This window comes from Drosophila obscura, unplaced genomic scaffold (assembly GCF_018151105.1).
Source record: "Drosophila obscura isolate BZ-5 IFL unplaced genomic scaffold, ASM1815110v1 contig_186, whole genome shotgun sequence".
Classification (NCBI taxonomy): Eukaryota; Metazoa; Arthropoda; class Insecta; order Diptera; family Drosophilidae; genus Drosophila; species Drosophila obscura.
In genome coordinates, this window is record NW_024542774.1 from 4,988,319 (window position 1) to 5,012,187 (window position 23,869).

At 47.4% G+C, this 23,869-nt stretch overlaps 3 protein-coding genes across 20 annotated transcripts in view; 2 read left to right on the forward strand and 1 right to left on the reverse strand.

Moving 5' to 3' along the window:
• Positions 1-23,869, reverse strand: part of LOC111076408 (heterogeneous nuclear ribonucleoprotein L) — a 107,298-nt gene that overhangs the window by 57,455 nt on the left and 25,974 nt on the right. For 16 of the 18 annotated variants that reach the window (XM_041593330.1, XM_041593336.1, XM_041593329.1 and 13 more), the window contains exon 3: positions 23,229-23,366. The exons of the other annotated variants lie outside the window; for them this stretch is intronic. In XM_041593330.1, coding sequence (XP_041449264.1) covers positions 23,229-23,366 — 138 coding nt within the window. The remainder of the gene's footprint in view (positions 1-23,228; positions 23,367-23,869) is intronic. 18 annotated transcript variants of the gene reach the window in all.
• On the forward strand, positions 8,880-9,290 carry LOC111076397 (SCO-spondin). The gene is made up of 2 exons (XM_022370197.2): positions 8,880-8,989; positions 9,052-9,290. Exons 1-2 carry the CDS (start codon positions 8,929-8,931, stop codon positions 9,243-9,245), a joined length of 255 nt encoding a protein of 84 aa, XP_022225889.1. The 5' UTR covers positions 8,880-8,928; the 3' UTR covers positions 9,246-9,290.
• On the forward strand, positions 16,046-19,104 carry LOC111080831 (tubulin polyglutamylase TTLL13). The gene is made up of 4 exons (XM_022376674.2): positions 16,046-16,924; positions 16,999-17,152; positions 17,215-18,801; positions 18,874-19,104. Exons 1-4 carry the CDS (start codon positions 16,179-16,181, stop codon positions 18,997-18,999), a joined length of 2,613 nt encoding a protein of 870 aa, XP_022232366.2. The 5' UTR covers positions 16,046-16,178; the 3' UTR covers positions 19,000-19,104.

The window sequence follows — 23,869 nt, forward strand, 5'->3', positions numbered from 1 at the left end:
TCTTATTGACCCATTTCTTCGGGGCAACACCAAAAGCACAAGCCCAAACACAGCCCCGAACCCGAAACCGAACACAAGTTGGAGCCCCAATCCGAGCAAAGCCCATTCAAACCCGTTTCAAGTCATTTTCAACACTTTCGGGGGCTGCAGCTGCCAGGGGAAGGTCGCTCAGGCCAGAGAGAAAGAGCAGGGTTATAAGAGAGAGAGAGAGAGAGAGAACCCAGTGAGTAACTGCATTTTGGCATGGCTCTCACCATGTGCCGTTAGTTGTTGGCCAAAAGCAAGACATAGAGGGAGGGGCAGCAGCAGAATAAGCATCGCGGCCCTTGAGTGCAAAAGTAAATTTCAACAACTGGAAAGACGGGTTTTTATCCTCGTTTATTTTCCCCCTTTGGAAGGCACACGACTTTGTGGATTTGTTAGAGCCGAAAGTGAAGCCCAGCTAAAGAGATTTTAATCCTCGCGAAAGCAAAAACAAAAACAAAAAAGTTCCAACTTAAATCAGCAGTTTGCTGGCTTTTATTCTGGCTGGCATTGATTTAATTTATTCGTTGGCAAATATTTGTTGCCATTGATTGGGCGATCACTGTGCAAGCGCAAACGAAATTAACACATTCGCAGTCGCCATAAATCAACACAAGTGCTATAATTTTAATAGGTCCGTAAATATAACATAAATACATTAAATTTCATGCTGTAAGCGATCGCCCAGAGCTGGGCATGCCACCTCCGCGTGCCACAGCAAACAAATCATAATGCAAAAGAAAAAATGTGCACAAATATTTTCCTATCATTTCGATTTTCATTCTCATTTTTCCCTGACGTGTGCAAAGGGTGGGACGACTCTCCACAGCTTCCCTATCGCAACGATCTCTAACGGAATGAGAAAATTAGCATAATACAAATTATCAAAATTGAAAAATCACATAGTCATAAAATATGCAAACACTCGAAGGGAGCGGCAGTTGCCAGAAAAATGTTAATAGAAATCAAGGAGGCCGAAGCTGAAGCCGAAGCCTTAGATACGGTTTCATTTTGAGCTATAAGTCTGGAAAATTTGTCTGTGAAAGTGACCGTGCGATGCATGGCACTACATTGTAGATGCTGCTGGTGCTGCTGTTGTTGTTGTTTGAAGACAAAAAGGGAAAATAGTCAAGACAGAGACGAGCTGTTGAGACACTTCCGGTGGAACTGGCAGTCGTAGTCGCTGTGGTGCTGGCTGTACCGCTGCTGCTGCTGCTGCTTTAGCGATGAGCAAAATTTAAATGAGTCGCTCGAAGATGCAAATACAGAGATGAAAACGAAGACGTAGATGGAGATGGAGATGAAGATAAAAACGGAGTGTCGGCAATAAAATTTTGCCATTAACATTTAATTGAGGCGCATCAGGCTAGGGAAACTCGACGGAAACTCTCGGGTTGCCGGCAAGTGGTTGCCAAGTGGTTTGTTTTGTGGGCGTGTAAGGGCGTCAAACTGTTAAATTGGCAATGCCATAGAGTCATTGAGAAGCCCATGGATGCCTCAATTAAATGGCATGCTAATGGCAGGAAAATGTGCGAATTTGAACCGAGAACTGTTCAAAACTTAGCTTCAATGATTTGTAGGGGTATGTCCACTTTTCCGATTCAATTACAAAAGCTTGGTAAACTCCGCCAGACATTGATATATCGATTCTGGTAAGCAATTTGGAGCTCGTTTCATTTGACAAATATTCTGCTGCGGCAGCACCTCTTATCGCGCCTTAACGCGGCTCTTAAGTGGCTATTTCCAGGGCCAGCAAGAGGCTGCTAATTTTTTCCAAGCATCCACTGTGCTCCCACCACCCATCAGTCCCACCCCACACCTCTTCGACCAACTTGTCATGTTGCCGGTGCCGCTGCTGCTGCTGCTGCAGCGCTTCAGTTTCAGTTTTACAACCAATAAAACGAATTTTATGACCACAAACATTAAAATGTTCAAATTGAAAATAAGCGCAAAACAAAAAGCGACATGAAAGGAGCAATAGAGACTGGGAGAATGGGGTGGGGGGGAGAGTGCTGCTGCTCCAGGGCAGCCAAAAGAGAGAGAGAGTGAGATACATTTTAAAGTAAAATTTATGTCTCACACAAAGGTAGCGATGAAAGCAGGAAGGGGAAACGGAAGTTGGAGAAAGGAAAGAGAGCTGGGCGAGAGCCGGAGAGGTTACCAGGGGCCAGCCCCTGTCAGTGGCACACAAAAGTCCAGAGTCCGGAGCCCGCTTAATGTGTTTGTTTGAAGTTGGCCAAAAGGAGAGCAGCAAGAGCAGCAAGAGCAGCAGCAGCAGCAGCAGCAGCAGGAGGCGAATGCCAAGACGGGAGACAATGGAAATTACCAAAGCACAAGAGCCAATTCGAGCATGAAAATGTAAACAAGCAGAGCTCGGGGAAAACAGAGACAGAGAGAATGAAATCCAAGAGAATGAAAATACCCTCATAGTAGAGGAGAGGGGATCAAATGTGTGTCGCAATTGGAGGGAGTGGCGGAGGAAGCTACGGAGAAGGGAAGTGCGGCGAGTGCTGCACTCAACATGACAACGAAATCAACAGTTAGCCAATGAGCCTGAAAGGGTCGAATGGGAGGCACAAGGCATCGAGCAAACCCGTTAACGTGACAGAGCGAAAGGTAAGCAGAAAACGGGCCGAAAGAGAAAAAACAAAGAGAGGCAGATATACCACTCAGAAGAGAGAGAGAGAGAGATAGAAAGAGAGAGAGAGAGAGAGAGAGAGAGAAAAAGAGAGGGAGAGAGAGACGTCCAAGTCTTTGGCCACCTAACGACTTGGGTGGCGCCAGGTGGCTGTTTCTGCTGTTGTTCCTGCTCCTGCTGGCAGGTGGTGGTGCGTCCTGCTGGTGCGTGGGTGCGTCTGCCAGTGTGTCGGTGTGTCGGTGGGTGGGTACACGTGGGGGCGGCCAGAAGTTGCACAAGACAATTATAAACGTAATGGCAACAACAGTTAGCCCAAGGAAAAGAAGGAAAATTACGGGGGAGGAGGACGAGGGGGCAAGACAAGAGGACAGGCCAGGACAGGAAGTGAACAAGGGAAAAGGGAAGAAAAAAGTATCGTTAGCGAGAAGGAGCAGCAGCTGAACGCATAAATTCTGGTTAACAATGCGACGGACAAGAGGGCGGAATAAGCCATAGGGTGAGGGTGGGGGTGATGGGATGGGATGGCCTGGGCTGGCCAGGGCTGGGCAAAAAAAAAAGCTAGCAATCGCGTAGGTGTTGCGTCGTACTTGGTCGTTTGGCTAAAAAGCCAAGGGAGATAATGTTTGGCCAATTCGCCATTCCCATTCCCCTACCCCCTCTTCCTTTCTCTGTGTGTGTATTTGCCACTGAATGTTGCATTAGATGTAAGGTAGAGGGCAGGGGGTGGGGGTTGTATCCATGACAGGGTTGCAAAGGATTGCAGAGGAAATTAAAAAGTGATAAGAAAAGATGATGCTGGAACAAAAAGAATGCCATTGCTGTAATGTGGAGGAAATGGAAAAAAAAACTTGGGCAGTGGGGGGCATGGCATTGGGAAAAATTGAAAAATACACGAAATTGTTTTCCGCCATTATCGCTAAAAAGTAACGGTAATAATCATAAGATAAGAAAGAGAATGGAGAACAGAACTCAAGGGAAAAAAAACCATGGAATATTTAGGTTTTTTACTGCTGAAGAAAAGTCAACAGACACTCGACAACCCAGTCTAAGACTGACTGACTGGCTGCACCTTCTGCAAATTGTGGGGGCGTGCAAGAGATGGGAGTTACTGCCTGGCTGCCTGCCTGCCTGGTAGTAGAGCTCCGCCAGTAACTGTAACTTCGCTCCCGACTTCCATTACACAAAGAGAGCAAAGAAATTAGCAGGCAAACACGAGCAAAAGAAATAAATAAGACGAACGACGGGCAGGCACGAAGGCGCAACGAAAGGATGGCAATCCCGGCAGTTAAAAGGGATAAACTGCGTCGCCCACTCCACGCGGTGGGGAGATCGAGGAGCGAGGCGGCATCCCCATCCTATACGAGATACGAGATGTGATGGGATGGAATGGAATGGGATTGCCAGGAATGAAACGAACGTACAGCAGCATCCGGGGCAGCCACACACAGGCGACGTGCTCCCAACACTTCTTGAGTAATTCATAGAAAGGTCGTAAAAGTCGAGTCAAAGTAATTATGCGAGAGGCAGCGCAGGAAAAAAAATACACATACACACACACACAAAAATAAAAAAGGGGGAAAAAGCAGGAGCAAAGAAGCCAAGATCCGGGACGCGGGACTTGGGACCCGCTACCAGGCTACCAGGCAGAGCCATTTAGATTGTATGCAAGAGTTGTTAAGACAAATACAAGCATAAGTGCGCACACAAACCTACACACACCGCCCACACACCGCCCACACACCCACGCAGAACCCTCTGATGACTTGCGTTAATTGAGTGGGCCGTGTGCCTGTGGCCGGGGGGTGGCTGCTTCGGTGGCTTTTGGGGCTGCTCTACAAGACGGTATGGATGGACGAGGCGTGGCATGGCTTGGCCCGGAGTGAGCGCGTTAAAGTGGCAGCTGCCTCTGCTTTCCACAGCCGCCGCCGCCGCCGCCGCCGCGTCAAGTGGCAGACTCGCGCTGAAGCCGCCGCACAAAAGTATGCAACAATTTTCAAGCCACACCCACCCACCCCACCCACGCACCAGCAGCAACGACTAACGGCCGGGACGGGGGCGGGTACGGTGTAATGTAATTTATCTGAAGGCAAGGAATTACAATGCGGCTTTAATTGCTGAAAGGCCACAAATTACAGTGAAAGACGGCGCAGCTAATGAAACATGTGGGTGAAACATAAACGGCAGCCCCAAAACTCAAATAATGTGAACGGAATTAAGCGAAACTGAAGGCTCTGATTCGAGTTGCATTCAGTGTGGTATAATGAGAAAGAGGCTTTAGGCGAAAGCTTACAGCAGACAGCAGCTATATCAGGGAATCAATCACAGGCAGCTCATCCTTGGCTCAGGATATTGGCCAGTTTACGATTTCATAAGCAATTTCCCCCACACCATCAACCCCTTGAAATAAATCCACTGCAATGGCAATTCTCAATCTGGATTCGGAAAGCAGAGATTTCAATTACAACTCTCGTCCCATTACCCTTTGGGTATTAATTGGGTTCTGCACCATTGCCATGTCAATGGTATGTGCATAATGCATAATAAATGCAGCTCAAGGGCAGTCTATATTGGCATGAACTAAATAAGCCAATATGGCTGGATGGATTGAAACATTATTGAAACATGTTAGACAGGAAGAAAGTCGAACGGTCGAGTGGGCAGTGGGTGTGGGTGGTGGTGTGGGTGTGGCTTGGTTGTGGGTGTGGCTTGGGTGTTAGATAAGCAAACATGTCCATCGGAACGGGTGGGACAAATGCACTGGGAGTACCCGCTGTTGACGAATGTGCATGTCAAAATGGCACAACTCTTGTCACGATGGGGGGGGGTGTTGAAGATGGTTTAGAAGAGAAGGAGCGCAAGCACTGCACTGAGTAGTTGGCATTGGAATTGCCTTGACACTTGACATTTGATAGAAAAAATATTATCCAACAGAAAATAGAGCGAAGAGACAGCTTTGAAGCGTGCTTCAAATTTGACATATTGGATTGCTGCAGATGAAGGCTGCAACCCTATATGTTCCAGCACAGTGCTCTGCCTTGCCCCCGTCAGTGTTTTGCCTGCCCCTGCCCCTGCCCCTGCTCCTGCTGCTGCTGCTGCTGCTGTGGTCCTCTGTTTGCCTATGCTAATGTGCGTAAAAAGCATGCAAATTTTTCTTTGGATACGAATAAATCAGAAGAAATTAAAGGGCGGCGATTGAATTGGTTCACATGCCTCACAGACTTTCAACGCCTACTGGGAGATGCCCCTCCATCTTTTGCCGCCACTTCCACCTGTTTTTTTTTTTTTTTTTTTTTTTGTTTGTTCACCACCCCCCGTGTGCCATCAATGAACTGAATCCTGCGGTGAGAGCTGCCAGGTCCACGATTCATTTCCACACCGCATATATGAATATAAATGCTGCATTCACCATTCACCAGCAGCCGCTTGTTTTTCGTTGTGGCGCTGTGTGGCGGAGCCAAAAGCCGCACGCAAAAATTGAGCCTTAATATGGGCAAGGCTAGCCGTGGGAGGCTGGTCCTGGTCCTTGTTCTGCTCCTGCGACTGGTGTCATCCCCGTCGATTTTTCTGCACACATTTCGGTTCCTGTGCATTGCGCTCCAACCTTGCCACATCGTGGGCCGTGGCCGTCGCTGGGGCGGACGCAAAATGGACAACAACAATGGCGAACGCTAAATAAACTATGCAAGAAATTCATGCAAATTTTATGCCATGCTGAAGCATTTAAAAATGACTACCAATGGGAGGATGTGAGGATGCCGACCCCCGCCTGTCGTTGTGGGCATGTCTATCCGACGGGGGGTCATACAGTCACGTCGAAACCTGATTACGAACATGGCACGGGCAAAAGCGCAGGCCAAGAGTTGAAGATATGGGGGAAAAAAACGTTTGATTCGAAAGAAATTGCACAGCAGAGAATTTCTATACCTCGATTCCAATGAATTTTGCAAAAATAGAATATTCCTAGAACTCATTAAATAATTTTGCTGCTCTGTTTGGGATGCCATCGCCCACTCGGATGACATCATTGGCCTCAACTTGCGCCTTAAAGTGATGCTTGGCTTCTGTATTTGAAGCTGAACAGGTCAAAATATAGCACTGGTCAACTATTGTTAGTTGCGGTGTCCGGGCCACTCGCTCAGCTCCATCTCCATCTCTCAGACCGAGACTGGCACTGGCACTGGCACGGCCACTGCATCTGTTTCTGTCTGTGGATGCCACAGAGAGTAAACCGCGCTTGCTGCTGCGGTTGCCGACAATTTGTGTTGCATTGTTCGAAATTTTCACGAGAAGCTGATGGCAGAGTTTCCCTTGCCCTTGCGGCGGGTTAGTGGCTGAGTGGCTGGAGAAAAACCGAAACAAATGTTGCTTTAATGCTGCGGTCAGCTAACGGACGTTCGCCCTCGCCCGTGGTTTTTTCATATCCGGCTGCTAGAGAATGGCGGTCATCCGCCTCATAGGCAGGAGCGGATCCTGCAAGAATGGATTGCCATTGCCTGCAACTCGCTCACAAATTGAGACAAGAGACTAGACAATCACACGTAATGAGGATAAACTCAGTTAATTCGAGTCAAAGCAACTTAAATTATCAGAGCAATGCCCCAGGGGCAGCCAGGACTCGGCTCCATAAGCAGATTTTCGTGTCCCATGTTGCTCCTGCTATCCTGTGCCCGTCCTGTGCGTGGGACAATAAAGGCTTCCAAAATTAATTGCGTGCATAATCAGTCTTTGTGTTGAAGGGTTTCCTCCTGTCCGACTGTCTGCTGGCCCAGCTCCATCCGCCTATCCGCCTGGCATCTTGGCTGATTTACGTTGCGTATGCGCTATATTTATGGCACCTTCAATTAATTGTGCGTTAGATTATTTAACATGAACACACACTCCAGGTCGAGCCTCTTACGGGCCCTTGAATTATTAGCAGGCATTAATTTTTCAGGCGCCTGGCCTGGCTAAGCCATAAGCATAAACTTTTCCCATTTCTCCCACGTGTGCGTGGTGTGGGTCTGGGCCCGGGTGTTCGTTAGTTGGTTAAGAGTGACAGTTTAAGCCCTTCACGTTGATTGACTGTATGCCATTCCCACCCCACCCCTTAGCCGTGCTTTATTATTGCGCCTTGTGGCAACGATTCCCAGGCGAACAATGGAAATGGTGAGAGGTCGTGGTAGATAGGATTCAAGGAGCAGAAATTCTCCTGCAACATGGAACGTTTTACATGCTCTGATAAGCATTCGCTTTCCATATTTCTTTCACGTCTCTGCATTCATTTGTTATGGTTTAAAATTCGAACCGAATGTTCTCTTGCTTACCAGATACGTTCAGTAGTTTTTCTGCTTATTCATTTTTTTTTTTTTGGGGGGAAATCACTCGCATCATTTATTCCAATCAGTTGCTGGCGCAGCTGCCATGTGGCACCGCTCATTTTCATTCGCAAATCCACTCGCATTGTTCTACAAATGCGGGCTGGACATAATTAAAACCGCAAATAGCGCCAGTGATGCCCCCATCATCATAATGATGATCGTTGGCCATGGCCGGACACGGGGCTGCACATACGCGGGGCTGAGAGGGGCTGCCAGCGATGGTCAGGCGTCTATTGTCCATTGTCTAGCTGCTGAAGCTGCATATCCATTTCCCTGCCACTGCCACTGCAACTGCAACTGCCCATGGAATCCACGGCTGACATATGAGCCGGAGACACACAATGCACCTTTCTTCTGCTGCATGCCGCCCACATATGCCACATTTACTGCATACATATACGAATTTTAATTATGCGTGCGCTGCCAGTTAATTACACTGCACGAAAATATAATGTGTAATGTGTAAAATCAACATGGCAAACCGCACATTGCGTATACGCTCCGTTAACCCGTTTATTAGTATCGGATTTTCATTTGATTTTGGCCGAAGCCCTGCCCTGATCCCTGGCCTGCTGCCTGCTGGCTGCTGGCCACCAAAACCATTCCATCAATTAGCAGAATTATAATATTCGCCCCTGGTGGTGCGGTGCGCCCTTTGGTGCGCAATTTTGTCAGTTGCACATTTTCCCAGTTAATATGGCCGGATTTTTGGGGGCTAAGAGGCTTTGTGGTGTTGTGGGCACGGCTTCTGGGGTGAGAGGTGACGCCCTTTGTTCAGAAAATGAGTTTCATAGGATTTTTGCACACGAATTTCGAGACTAAACGATTTACCGCTTGACGAATCAATTTGGGAAGCTGCTGCAGCACTCAATTTTGTTTTCAAAATACGAAAATATTGTTCACTTTGAGATGAAATTTACTTGGGTGCTCGTAATACTCGTATCATCGGCAATTGCCGAGAAATTACTTGGTAAGTTCAGTTAGATCCCTGCAGCCAGATCTTTTTAATTGTTCTTTTTCATTCCCGGCCAGAGTGTACCTGCAATGACGTCATTGTCAACTGTGTACGCTCCTGCCAAAAGCTGTGCGTGGATCAGCTTGTTATACGCAAATGCAGATACGTCAAATGCAAACGAGGCTGTGCCTGTGCCCCCGGTATGGTGCGGAAGCGTGACATCACAGGATTCTGTATACATCGAGAGGATTGCAAGCGCTGGATCATCTAGTCGCACCATCGGATTTCAATAAAAACCATATAGCTTACTCTGAAGGCATTCAAACTTGAATCTTTCATGCCAATCCGTTGGGTTTGTTTTTTTCAATTGTCTGAGGCAGGTATGGCCGCTGTTCTGCTGTTAGCTGTATTCCAATTTTAGACCTGCTTTTATATGGTTTTCAATGACATTTCATGCGCCAATTGCTCTCAGCATTTGTCTTATTGTCTGTCATCCCTCCATCTCTTGCTCTCTCTCTCTCTCTCACACTCTCTGTTGGCTTTTCCGAATTTTCTTTTCTATGGCTTGTACGCAGTGAAAATGTCATGTCCATGTCAGAATCTTGTATTGTGTTGACTTGCATTTGACAACTTAATGAATTTAGCTCTTCCACTCGGCGCATAAATCATTCACGCCACTCGCGCCCTTTACTCTACTCTACTCTACTCCACAGATCGTTATGGGCAACACCCCCGGCATTATCTTTTGGGCCAGAATACCCATGTACGTGCCGATAGTTACACAACCCATATAGACCCAGAGACCATATTGCATAAGCCCCATCATTGTCGCATATTATGGGAAAAGTTTTTCAAAAGCGTGAAATATAACCGAAAAAAAATGTCCGTTACGTGCTCCATAAAATGTCCGAACAGTCCTGACCAGAGCAAAGGCCTCAAAAGAAATATTTATATACATATATATATATATGTATGTATGTACACATATTTTAGTGGCCGCAATTTTCCTCTTCTTTTCTTCTATTTTTTTTTTTTTTTGACAATGTACAAGTTTGCTTTTGGTGGAAAAAAAAACTTTTTCATTTTTATGTTGTAGGGGCAGCACGAAAAATAACAAGAATACCACTAACTAGGTACAGCAGCCGCAGCAGCAACAACAACAATGTGGCATAAGGCAGCAGGACCTCAAGTGCTCGTCTCGGAAGTCCTGAAAGGGCCCGAGTTGTATGTAATTTGGTTTTATGCTTTATCGCTTGCTTGATTTTTATTATGATTATTATCGTGGGAATTACGATGCAACTTTTGGGGTTACACCCGCCTCATTTCTCACCCCCTCCTCTATACCCGCTACCCCCTAGCAACTATCAACAAGCATCCTACCATCTCGAAGGAAAGTTTTTTGAGATTGCTGTGCGCCCAATAGATGCAGCCCTTGGAATGTCTTTCTGGACATTTTTCTACTGATTTATTGGGCATTTCTAGCCCGCCCTGTGCTGATCTGCTGCCGCCCCTGTTGTTGGCTGATGGATATGGATGATTATGTGTATGAGTATTTGATGTCTTGATGTGACTTTGATGGCTTAGTGCAGCCCTTGAGGGGAAAATGAGCAATTGATTGGCTTTAGGACTCAGGACTCAGCACTCACGCACTCACGCCTAAAATTTGCTCCAAGAGCGGTTAAATGTTTGACGAGAACTTACCTAAAAAGAGAAAGAATAATAAAAGCAATTAGCTAAAGCAAACACATGTGTAATTTGAATATAATAATGTAACAATTTAATCAATTTAAGTGGCTTTCGTTCCAGCTTCAATATTGAACAATCTCGAAGTTTTCAACGCACATAGAATTCTTTGCTTAGAAATTTGCATCCGTTACATCGATTTCTTTGCTTTGAAAGTTCCACTACAATGGCTTCGCTTTGGTTGCCCAGCGTATTTCTCCGATTGCCGCAAATCCCATCAACGGATTTAGCTCTTCTCTCCCCGCAGCTTAGCCCTGGCCTGCCCCAAACGAGCTGCCTTCTAGTCTCGTTTACCCCATCAAATCCACAGCATTAAGCCCTAAAACCATTTTTGTTCCGCTTCTGTTGCAATGTTGGGAAAAAAAAAGAAGAAAAATCTACAACCACAAAGGACTCGAAACCGAACGCAAAACAAAACATTAGAACGGGGCACTAAAAGCATTGTGGGTGGGCTGGGGGCGGGGAGTGGGTAAAGCCAAACTGATGTTGAAAGATGAGGGAAGGGGGGGGACGGAATTTTCCACCTGCCTTCCTTTCCTCTTGATCCGCTCTTGGATATATGTATGTGTGTAAGAGTGTATGCATGCAAAATGCCTCGCCAACAATGGTGGCCGGTTTAAGCCACATCGGTGGGGCGGGGTTGGGGACCAAGTCTGAGGAGCATGGAGTCGCACAAAGGGCCACTAAAGAGATGTAACCATGCATGTGTGTGTGTGTGTGTGTGTCCTGTGTGTGTTTTTGTGTGAATGTATATTTAAGAGCAGAGTCAAGCGCTTGTGATATGCACAGCGCAAAATCCAAATTTAATGACCAAGGAAAATAGACAGCAAACGAGAAACTCCGACCAGGACCCTATAACAGGGCCACAGGACACCCTGGCCTCCTGTCTGTGAGTGTATGTGTGTGTGTGTGTATGTGTGTGTGTGCAAGGGCTGGCGTGGCACTAATGTTAGTTGAATGTTTGCTGAGCCTTTGTTATCGGCATGCGTCTTTTTGCAATTGGATATGCCTTTTATGCCTCTGGGCTGTGTTAATGTTGACAATGCTCGACATAGCCAAGGACATGACATGAGCTGGCCCCACAGACCCCACAGATCCCGCCAACCCGCACTCTCCACTCCCACTACCGGCCCCTACTACTGATATCAAGTGTTGTCATGGCCCCGGACTAGTGACCGAGACCAGCACAAGGACCCTTTCGACCACGCCTCCCGGGCAAAAACAGCATCAACATCAACATCGACATCTTTTGATGCCTGCACTAGTTCATCGCCATCTCCTTCTCCATCTGCATCCATTCCTCTACCTTTTTGCTTGTTCCCTGTGCCCATGCCCACGCCCATTATGGCAAATTATGACATTGACATGCGGGCAGGAGCCTGGCCAGGAGGTGTCACATTTCCCTGTCGCCTTGTCTGCCTGCCAGCAATTTGTTGCCGGCCTGTCACACACGAACTATGGGAGGATATCTTCCACCTTTCCTACCATAAAACTTCTGGGCAAATACTCAGAGTGTCAAAGAACACTCTTCTTTTGTTCATATACCCTTCTATATTCTACGATCGAATCACTCGTACATCTATTCATATATCTGTAATGGAAACAATTGTATCTTGGGGTCTGGCTTTCCTTATATGTAGTTCGCAGCCAACAAAGTGCTGCATACTTTGCAGCGTCTTCTACTTGCTCTCGTCCTTGCCGTTAAATTTTATTTCCATTACGAATGCGTTTTCTTGTTTATACATCCCAAATATACACCACACACACACACACACACACACACAAACAGAAGGAAAACAAAAGTCCCATCACTATTTTCCGCATTGTTTTGTTGCTTTTTTTTTGCATTACAAATAACTTTTCCTGTGCTGTGCTTCCGTGCTACGTGCGAGCATTTTAACATTTTCATTGCGTTTCTGGCAGGGTGCAGGGTGGGCTGCAGGAACGGGGGGAAAAGAGTGCTCAAATTTATGTGCATATATATTTATTTTTTTTTGGAAGCGCATCCATTCAAGCGTTGCTTGGGATTCATGCATAATTATGGGACGGGAGGCTACGTGAGTGGCACAACACAGAACAGGAATCAGAAAACAGAAAACAGATTTCCATGACCAGCAAGCAACACTGCTAGATAAATCAAAAATAGAATTCGAAATGACATCGACATGCTTTGGCGTGAGATGTTAATCACGTTTCAGCCGAGTACTCGTATAACCGGAATTGATAGGCATTGGAGGCATTAAAAGCTTTTTTTTTTTTTGGAGGGATTGAAGGCTTCAAGGAATGTAAATATAAATTGGGGATGAAATGGATAGTCAAGAGAATTATAAATATCATCAAACTTCTCTGGGGTAAATATATGGTAAGTCGGGCTTAGGTGACCGGGAATTAGGAGCTATAGATATTCAAATTGAAACCACTTTATCAGCCCCTTGCCCAAGCCAAAAACTTATGCCACACGCTTGCTGTCTTTCACTGAGAGCATGTGCAGGGGCTTTCTTTTGTGCCTCACTCAGTTGCACGTACAGTCCACACGCATTTTAAAAGCTTTTAACACGACATTGGGGGGTGGTGGGTCGCCTGCTCTGCTCCTTGCTCCCATGCTCACTGTAGAATGGAAACTTTGCGCATTAAAAGTGCCTAAAAATGTTAATGCGATAAAATGTAAATTGAATTCAAATGTGGGCGCAAGATTTTCACTTGGTAGCGCCCCCCATTCAGTTTATGTGGCAAGTTGTCGCATTTCAGCTTTTGGTCAATTGAAAGCAATTAAAATTTGGAGTTTCTGGCACCAAGCAAAATTTTCAAAGCTGCAAAATATGTTCAAGCGGGGTGAGGAGAAGGGCAGGGAAGATTTCCAAAAGCTGGTGGGGTGAGTTCAACAATGAGGCATAAAGTGGAATTAAGGCCTGAATGGGGGATTACGGGCAGAGACAGCGGCGAGAGGTACACCACAAGATGACGATAATGTTATTACGCGCACCGTCGTGTTCCAGTGAATCCTGTGAATCTTCTTATGGATTTATGAGGCTTCAGCAATGCGCAACAGGGCACCACGCCACAGTCCTGCCTTGTGCTGCAACACCCCGAGCGTTGAGACTTGATGCTTGAGCATTGAGCATTGCTCTTGCGTAAACTTAAAGTCATCCGCAAAATGGCTGCCAATGCAAATACAAAATGGCTGCCAGCCGTTGTGCCCCCGTTTATCCTCTTATGGCCAATAATAGTTACAGTGCCTCCTGACGCATGCAACACACACAATGTGGTTGTAGTTCCCCAGCCTGCCTGCCTGCCTACCCTTCCTGCCAGTAATTAAAAGATTAATTTTTAATGTGCGCTTAGTCAAAATGCGACTGTAACCATATGTGTGTGTATGTGTGTGGTATCCTTAAAAATTGCTCCACTCTCCACACCACACACACACACATTGTAATTTATATGCTGGGGGCTCGGGGTTTTTCCGGGCTTTCCATCATCATCAGCAGCCGGCAGCAGTCAGTTTTATGAGCCATTTTCACTGCTGCTACTTCCATTCCCACCCATTCCCCCATTTACTTTTGTTACTCCTGCCGATGCCGATGCCGCTACGCCTGTTCCTGCTCCTGCTCTTGTTGGTTTTTCTTATTTCCTTATTTTCCTTTTGTTTAATTTTTTATTATTACACTCTCATGGTTTCCCCTTTTTTTTTTTTTTTTTTTTACTTTTGCTGCAGCTGCAAATGAAATGTGTTTGGCACACCTTTAAATTATTAATACAGTTTGTTGTACGGCCCCCGATTTTCCACTCATTTCCTTTTCGCTGACCTTATGGGTAAAAGCGGATGGCGGGGGGTTGGGCGATGTCAATTGAAATTTAAACAAGAGCAGGCAAATATTTACAGATAAATCTCCAGCCGTCACACAAGTGTGAAATATTCAATCAGATGCCATCAATTATTATTTTAATAAATAATTTGGTTTATTCAACAACAAAACGAATAAATAAATATGTCTGTAGGTATGTGCATTTATCGATATGAAATAATTTGCATATGAGCGAGAATTAAATAAATAAGTAATGGGTATTTTTATTAAGGATGTTTCTGGAATTGTTTCGCTACATTTATTCGGAATTCCCAGCATTATTCATTGGAATTTTCCGCTTATCGCCTTATGGCTGCCTGCTGCTGCCTGCTCCTGTCAACAGGCAGCTTTTCTCAAGCCCCCACCCATCACACCTTTTGTTGGCAGTTCGTGCACTAACATTAATATTTCAAATGGAGAAATGTTGCCAACACTTTGGACCTATTTTTCATTAGTTTTGTTGCTGTTGTTCCGTGTCTGTTTACTTGTTTATCTGCAACTCTTTATACGATATGGCGTCTGCATAATTAGCTGTACAGAAACAGGAGCAAAATAATGAGCGAACCTTCCTCCGCCTCCCCCTCCCCGCACGTACAGACAACTAGGGGAAAGGGAGTGGGAATGGTAGCTAGAGATAAATGAAACCAAAAGCGCGTTACTCAACCAAATAAACTTGACAATTTTCATGGTTTGCTGCCTGCCAGAATGTATGGCACAAGCTTAGCGAGATACAATTTCAGCCACAAAAAAAAAAAACAATGGAAATAATTGGAATTGCATTGCATTGATGGAGAGAGTGATTCTTTGGTACCGCCTGCACCGCATGAATCACTCACTTGGATCTGCTCCAACTCCACCAACAACTCCAGCTCCACCTCCATTCACGGGGTTAACCAAGCGTGTGACTGGCTAACATTTACATGCCATATTTGTATTTGTATGTACTTATTGCCGTCACTATAATGACTACATGTAGTAGTGTCTGTTGCTGTCTTTTGACATTGACTGCCTGAACTAATAACCGCATGGACCAAGAGCCTGATTAAACTGCGGTTAATGAGCCAGCCACACCTCGAGAGGCACAGCCATCTATCCAGCAGTTCCCTCCGTACACTGACAGAAAAGCAAACCACTGCCCTCTGCTTGGCTTTACTTTTCAAATACGCGTAGTATGGACACCATTGGCTCTCAGTGTATTACATTACGTATGCATCTTGTAGGGAAATGTATCTATGCGTTGTTTTTGTTGCGCGAATTTGTATCGCATGTTGTGGCAAGGTGTTTTTCGTAACCATAATGTTGCATAAGTTCCCCTCGCGGTGGCGGTGACGGCGGTGGCGCGGCAAACAACTTTGGAAATCGATTCGGTGGCATATCAAATGTCAAACGAAGCACAGAAAATTGCACTTGACATTGCCACCATCGATGAGGTCGTTCTGAGGGGCACGGGGGAGGCTGTGCCTCAATAGAAATTGCCTGTAAGTATTCTGCCCTGATTTCATGTGAAAATTCAACAATCAAAATTAAATTTTCCAAGTGTTTCCCCATCCTCAGGTTTTTTCTTTGGCAAAACTAAAGCGCACACAATCGAACAAAAAAAATACAATTAGGAATCACAGATGCCGTCAAAGAAGAATGGAAAGACGCGTCGTAAACTCTCGAATCCATACACGCGCTACTTCGATGCCCAGAAGAGCCTCCCCGTGGACCGCAGTCGATCGCGGCCGCTCGTCTACCCTCGCGAGAGCGTCTACGTCCTGTCTAATGAGCGACGGCACCTGCACCTGCAGCAGCAGCAGCAGCAGCAGGAGCAGCAGCCCCAGCAAAAGCACTTTAGGCAGATCAAGCTCGTGCCCGACTGCAGACCGCAGGCGAAGGGCAGACCCGCCTGGCGTCCACGCAACGATGTGGATCACTTCATGGTCGTCACCGAGGACCATACACAGGGCGACCAACAGCAGCAGCTGAGCGTTGGCCTCCCCCAGCTGGACGCCATCTGCTACGATGTGATGCAGGAGCCGCTGCCCCCCATCCACATGGAGGGCACCGACATAGTGCCCACCATTCGGGGCACACGGCTCAGCATTTGTGCGGAGCACACGCACTTCCCACTGGTGTCGCGAATCGCGAAGAGCATGGGCTTCCAGCAGGTGCCCGAGCATCGTCTGTGGAACGTTCAGTGGACAGACTGCACGCCCCATCATGATCTGCTGCGGAGCATGAAACGCTTCCAGCAGATCAATCACTTCCCCGGCATGATGGAGATCTGTCGCAAGGATCTGCTCTCCAGGAATCTCAATCGCATGCTGAAGATATACCCTGGCGACTATCGCATCTTTCCCAAGACCTGGCTGATGCCCACAGAGTAGGTTGCCCCGCATTCCGCAGCTCCCCACCCTGATTCTCATGCCTCCCTCTCTTCCGCCATGGTGCTGCCAGTGCCTACGATGTGGCCACCTATGCCAGCAAGCACAAGCGCACCTTCATCCTCAAGCCGTACTCCTCCGGACGGGGACGCGGCATTTGGATAACACCCGATCTGCGGACCGTCAGCAAGCGGGAGAAGCTCATCTGCCAGACGTACATCGAGCGGGTAAGTGGCACCCATTCACCAATATACAGTGGAACTTCGTTGAGCGTGGCCCCTCGTTGCAGCCGCTGCTCATCGATGGCTTCAAGTTTGATCTGCGCGTTTATACGCTGATCACCTCCGTCGATCCGCTGCGCATTTTCGTGTACAACGAGGGCCTGGCCCGTTTCGCCACCCACAAGTACGTGGCGCCCACGCTGGGCAACAGCCACAACGTGTACATGCACCTGACCAACTACAGCCTCAATCGGCGCAACTCGAACTACGATGTGGGCGCGGGCGCGGAGGGGGGCTCCAAGCGGAAGCTGAGCGCGTACAACAAGTGGCTGGTGGAGCACAACTACGATGTGCCCGAGTTCTGGGCCTCCGTGGACGATGCCATCATCAAGACGATCATCAGTGCGTGGCCAGTGCTGAAGCACAACTATCACGTGTGCTTTCCGCGGCACGACAAGATCCAGGGCTGCTTCCAGCTGCTCGGCTTCGACATTCTGGTCGACTGGAAGCTGAAGCCCTTCATACTGGAGGTGAACCACACGCCCAGTCTGAGTGCGGACGAGGTGGTGGACAAGGACGTGAAGCGAGCGCTCATTCGGGACACACTCAATCTGCTCACCACGGCGCTGGTGGACAAGGAGCAGATCATACGCGACGATCGCATCGAGCACCGGACCCGGCTGCTGCGCAAGGTGTACAGCAAGAAGAGGGGCTCGCCCCAGACGCCCCAGAGTAGTCCGTTCCCTAGCCCCGGCCGGGAGCAGGGCGGCAGCGAGATGCGAATGGGACAGGCCTGCTCCATCGGTGCCCTGGCCCAGCAGATCGCCTGGGAGGAGAGCCACCTGGGCAACTATCGGCGCATCATGCCGCCGACGGACTCGGAGAAGGTCAACTACTACTGCAAGTTCTACGACCAGACCAAGCACCAGACACTGTTCGCCAACACGGAGTCGAGCCGGCGGCGGGAGCAGCTCGCCCACACGGCCATGGAGAAGCACTACAGGGAGCAGCAGCAGCAGGAGGTGCTCAAGCAGCAGCGCACACAGAACCGCCAGCGGTGGCCCGGCGAGCAGCAGGATCCTTTGCAGTCCGTCAGCCCCGTTGTGCTGCAGTCGAAGCGCCGCAAGGAAGAGGCCGAGGCACAGCGGCGCAAGCATCGTGCCATCATCGCGCGGGAGATCTACCGCCAAAGGGAGCTGCTGCTGGCCCCCACCTGTGCCAAGGAGCACCTGGGCATCTGGCAGTCGCTCCAGAAGAGCCCCAAAGTGGAGGAGGGGCCCAGGGTTCGGGTCGCCCGGTGCACCAGTGGCGTCACCAGGCCCCATCGCCGCAAGCAACAGCGGCACGTCTGCCATCGGGTGCGCCATCAGCGGATGCTCGAGCGCGAGGCACTGTCGGATACGCGGTTCGTGGAGCAGCATGCCATCAAGCAGACGCCGCCGCGCCTCCAAGGCGGCACGTCCAAGCGGTGGTCCCAGAAAAAAAAGCCAAAGTCCCGAAAGAGCAGCCACACGCTCACTGAAGTCCAATCCCTGGACCCTCGGTCGATGGCCAATTGGGCACCGGTCGCCATCAGTGCTGACGAGCAGAAGGAGCACAGCACCTGGCTGATGGAACGCACCACGCAACTGAATGGCTCCAATCTCCGGGAAATGGTGCGAATCTTTAGACACATTCTGGCATTTCGACTGTAATACCTTAATTGTACCTCACCACCCACCATGCAGATCTTCTCGAAGATGTATCAGCAGGGACATCTGACGAAGAACGACATCAAATGCTTCCCGGATCTGCTGTACAGCCTGCTCAGCTCTGGTGTGCCCAGCACCGACTCTCCCGATGGCGACTTCTGAGCGAAAACTTCTTCTTCAGGCACTTCTTTCTCTTTTTTTTTTTTAGTGTAACAAATCAGTTTGGTATCCAGGAACTCGAAATAAATTCCACGTGTGTAGACTGCATTCTTTTCGGAATATGAAACCAATGAATACGGTAATCTGTATTGTCAAGGAGGCGGGAGGCGGCAGCGGGTGCCCCCTTCATCCTTTGACGGCATCTCGTTATCTATGCCCTGGCATCTATGCCCATAAAATCCATAGAATAAACTTTATGTGGCATATTCTCCGTCACAAATGGCAGCGTTGCCGACATCGACACCGACAGCGTCGACCATAAAAGAACACACATAAAAAAAAATGGTGGCCCCCCCCCAACCACCTCATCGATTTGTCAAAAGTTCTAAGCGAAACCTGTGCCACACCCATGAGGGGTTGGGGCGGGGGCGGTGGTGGGTTGCAACCCCATGCTCCACTCGAGTCGACCCATTTTCTGGGATCTTTGCAGCATCTTTGATGGGCGCATGCATAAACAAAATGCAATACAATACGCGCGACGGTGTGCTGGGCTGTGGGCTGTGGGGTGGGCTGCGGCTGGAGGGGAAGTCTTCAAACCTGCATTATTGAAATCCTCAGTTGGAGCCCCAGCGGTGGCGCCACAAGCAGAGGGTTTCGTTTGGTTTGGTTTGCTCTTCTGGGCGTGGCTTAGGTCTATGGCTTTGGCTTTGCCACATGTCCTTCCTGCAACGTGCACAACGTGCCACACCACATTCGTTCCTTTTTTTTCATCGGTTTTTGTTTGGCTTTTGCCAGGCCACGCATTATGGTCTGGTGGCTCCTGCTACTCCTGCTGCTGGTGCTGCTGCTGCTGCTGGTGCTGCTGGTGCTGCTGCTCGACGGCTGCTGGGTGTCCTCTAGCATGTGTCACATATTGCAAAAGCTGCAGCAGCTCCAGCTCCAACTGCCGTTGCATTCCAGGGCTTTGGCTTATGGTTGACTGCGGCCTGAGTGAAGTCCCGCCGCTTTTTCGCCCCGCCAGCAAAAGTCGAACATCGTTCTGATAAGCCGCTTCAAAGAGGGTTTTACATATGCCAGACGAGGCACGGGGCATGTAAGGGTCAGGGTTGCATTTGCATTGTTGCAACCACGCCCCTCCACCAGCACCAGCATCAGCACCAGCACCCGCATCGCCCCTAATACTTTATTGAACATTGTTGCATGTCCTCGTCCTCCTATTGCTCCTCCTCCGCCTCTTCCTCCTTCTGCTCCTTCTGCGTTGCTGGTGTCAGCCAGAGGCAACTTTTATTGCATTTTCCCTTCAAACCCCAAAGCCTGGCTTCAACTTTAGCGTGGCTAAGGGCCGCTGAGAATGAGGGCCCAAAACTTTATCATTCATCCATCTTTTTCGCTCTCCCTCTCTCTCTCTCCCTATAGCTGTCTCTATCATTTTTGTTGGCTACTTTGTCTACACATATGCAGAAAAACAAAATTTTCTTTGATGCTTTTAGTGTCTTCTTATTAAAAAGTTTTTAATCTTATCCCCCAAAAAGCTTTCTGTTCTGCTCCCAGCATTGGCATTCCGTTCTCTTTCTCTATCTCTTTCTCCATCACGTATCTCTTTCTCCTTCTCCTTCTCGTGTCTCTTGTCTCTTTCTATGGAGATGAGCGATGCCTGGCCGTGCAGTGCAAAAGTTTAGCCGTAGTTCACTTTGCTTTTCCGCATGTGCATCTTCCTGCTCGAGCTCGGGCTGAGAGTCTGCATTGTTGACGAAAGTTGCGACTGCTATTAGAGGTCGTTTAGTTTGCGATTAGTTAGACTAAAGCCACTTGGACCGTATGATGGAACGCCCGCCTGCCTACGTACAGTTTATACAGTACGTATACGTACGTGACCAGGCGCCCAAAAGTTTTAGCCGGCAACTTTTGAGAGCACTTTTCCGTATTTCTTGGGAATATTTTCAGTGGGCTAGAGTTAAGGGGAAATAAATTAAATTTCATTTTACAAAGTTGCCAAGGAATAAAACAAATAGGAGATCGTTTTTTTGTTCCCTTGGATCCGATGTATCTCAAATATACGAGTTCTTTCACTGTACTTTTTCCTGATACGTATCATTTGGGCCATCATTGGTTTTCCCAGTGTTGGATTACTCTTGCCATTACTCTTGCCATTAACAGATTTCCGGCAGCTCGATAAGATGCAACAAAAGAATAAAGATATCGTCCGGATACGGCTCACAGATTTCTTTAATATGCGTCCCTATAAAGAGAGAGAGAGAGAGAGAGACGTACAGCGGGAATCGGCGCAAAGGGAATTGCTTAATTCCATGACAAACACGCCCAGTGACGATGACTTGAGCCAACAGAAAAGATTTATGCGAGGAGGAAGGAGAGGCCGAGGCCGAAGCCAAAGCGCGTTGCAAGCGCGGACTGCGGGCTGCCGTGAAGTCGAGTACGTGGGGATACGCCGGGTATAAATCCAGTCAGTCGGACTTTACGACAATGGGAGTACTGTGAAAATCCTGCGCCAGCAGGCAGCAGAAAGCCAGCAGCCATTTTGTCGGATGCGAATTAACATGTCTGGGCGCTGGCTTTATCCTCCACCCAAATAATACAGATGCAGATGCATTCATACACAGATGCAACTGTATGCAGCAGCAGCAGCAGCAGCAACAACTGGCACCAAAAATAATTTCAGTTTTGTAGCTTTTACGAGTATGCTGCATGTTTTCCACTTCACAGGATTTTATGTTCCACTACGCTCGCTCTTGGGCTCTTGGCTCAAGTGTTGGAAAATACAATTGCCTGGGCACACGCACACACTGAGGCAGAGGCAGAGCCAGAGAATGAGAATGAGGCATGCTACATTTCCGCATTTGTTGTTTTCTTTGGCTTTGTGGGGCAACGAGGCTGTGCCGCCAAATGTTTTTTCATGCCTTTTGCTAAAAAGACAATAAACTGTGTCCGTCTGTGTGTCTCCCCCTCTCTCGCTCTCTCTCTCACTCTGTGTGCTATGTGTGTTTGTTTTGTGTGTGTGTGTGTGTGTGTGTGTGTGTGTGCCTGAGTACAATGCGTATCCTATATAGCGAAAAGATATAGGGTAACAATAGGGTATGCTGCTTAAGCCAAGAGCTGCTTGATCCACATTTGAATTGAATAAGTTCTCTTCCCAGCTACTTTCTCCAAAACAAAACAAAACAAAAATAAAATAAAAGCCTGCATTTTCCGCTGGATGAGTTTAGTTTTCACTTTTCCCATTTTCAGCAGAGTTTTAAGGAGCAGAATGACTAGTGCAGGAAGTGGCATCCCGTTTAAAGGTGGAAATTATTTAATATTTAAAGTGAAGAGCATAGAAAATTCTTCAAGTTTCAGTTTCCTTCTTATCTGTATCTACAGCTGTATCTGCATGTATCTGTATCTGTATCTGCATTTGTGTGTCGATTTAGGTGAAGCTTCGCACTTGAGTACTTTAAGCATTTTTCACTTTTCTCCTGGGGGGCATTGTGTTAGTTTTTCTCTCTTTTTCATAATTGTTGCTGTTGCAGGTTGGACATGGACATGGACTAAACTCTCGTCCATATCCTGGCAGACGCACATCTGATGCTGCCCCTGCCACTGCCACTGCCACTGCTGCACACACACACACACGAAGAGAGAGATGGAGAGCACTTTCTAGACATTTTGTAGCTAAAAAGTATCAAATGTTGTGCTAAGACTAGAATGCCACATACCACAACGTCAAAGCCGTTTGCCCAAGAGGACTTGGGGCCACGGAAGATGCAATCAACACACTCGTCTGGATGCCTAAGCCCCCCCCCAACCCCGATCCACTTCTCCCATCCTTGCCATCTTGCAGCAACAAAAACATCCAGTGCCAGAGGCGACAGTGTGGCAAATAACTGTTTGTGTGTGCCACATGTGGCATGTATTTGTGTGTATGTGTCTCCTCAAGTGTGTGACAAGTTGCCACAGCTACAAAACAAATTGCAATGGATTTATTTTTTTTTTTTTTTTTTTTTTTTTTTCACTGCCCAAAACTGTTTCCTTCCATCACCCGAGCAACACTTTTTTCAGTCACAATCCGAAGGAGCAACAGGATTTATATAATACGGTATAATCTATATATATCTATATATAATGTATGTAATAGGGTGGAGAGACAGGGGTAGAGAGACAGAGATATGGCATACACAATATATAAAGTAGTAGTAGTAGTAGTAGTGGTATAGTAGTATTGCTCTGTGTGTACTTACAACTGTGATGGGATAGAAGGGATTTATGATGGTGAAGAGTAGAATGTGATTTGGCCGTGTAGTCTCGGGACGCTTTCTCCGTAGGTCGTCATTTGACTTGTTCATAAGTGCTTGCTGCTGGTTCTGTTGTTGTGTGGACTGTAAAACACATATATATATATATAAGCATGGTATATTGATGGTATATCTTTTGTGGGGTGACAGTACAGTATACAAAACACAGATATATCAATATATGGTATAAGTTGTATTTGATAAGTTGTATACGTAGTAAATACGATAGAGAGATGATAGAGAGAGCACATAGAGAGTGTATAGCATTTGAGTGGAGTATTTTGGGGTTTCTTTTTTATTTGGTTTTCGCTTTGCTATAGGGATTACCCTTTGCCCAGTTAGGAGTCCGAGTGGTCTTCACAGGAACTTAAATATTGTCGATTGAAGCCTTTGGCAGGAGTTTAAGGGCTTCAATTGCGCAGACCAGTTGAAAGAGAATTATTGTCGGCATTCCGACAATACTACGAGATATATCCACTATTAGGTATCAATCGAAGCTGCTGCATTTATTCTTATCTCCTTATCTGGAACCCATGAAAAGTTCCAAGTTCTCTAAAGTCATAGGATATAATTTATTCCAGAGTGTT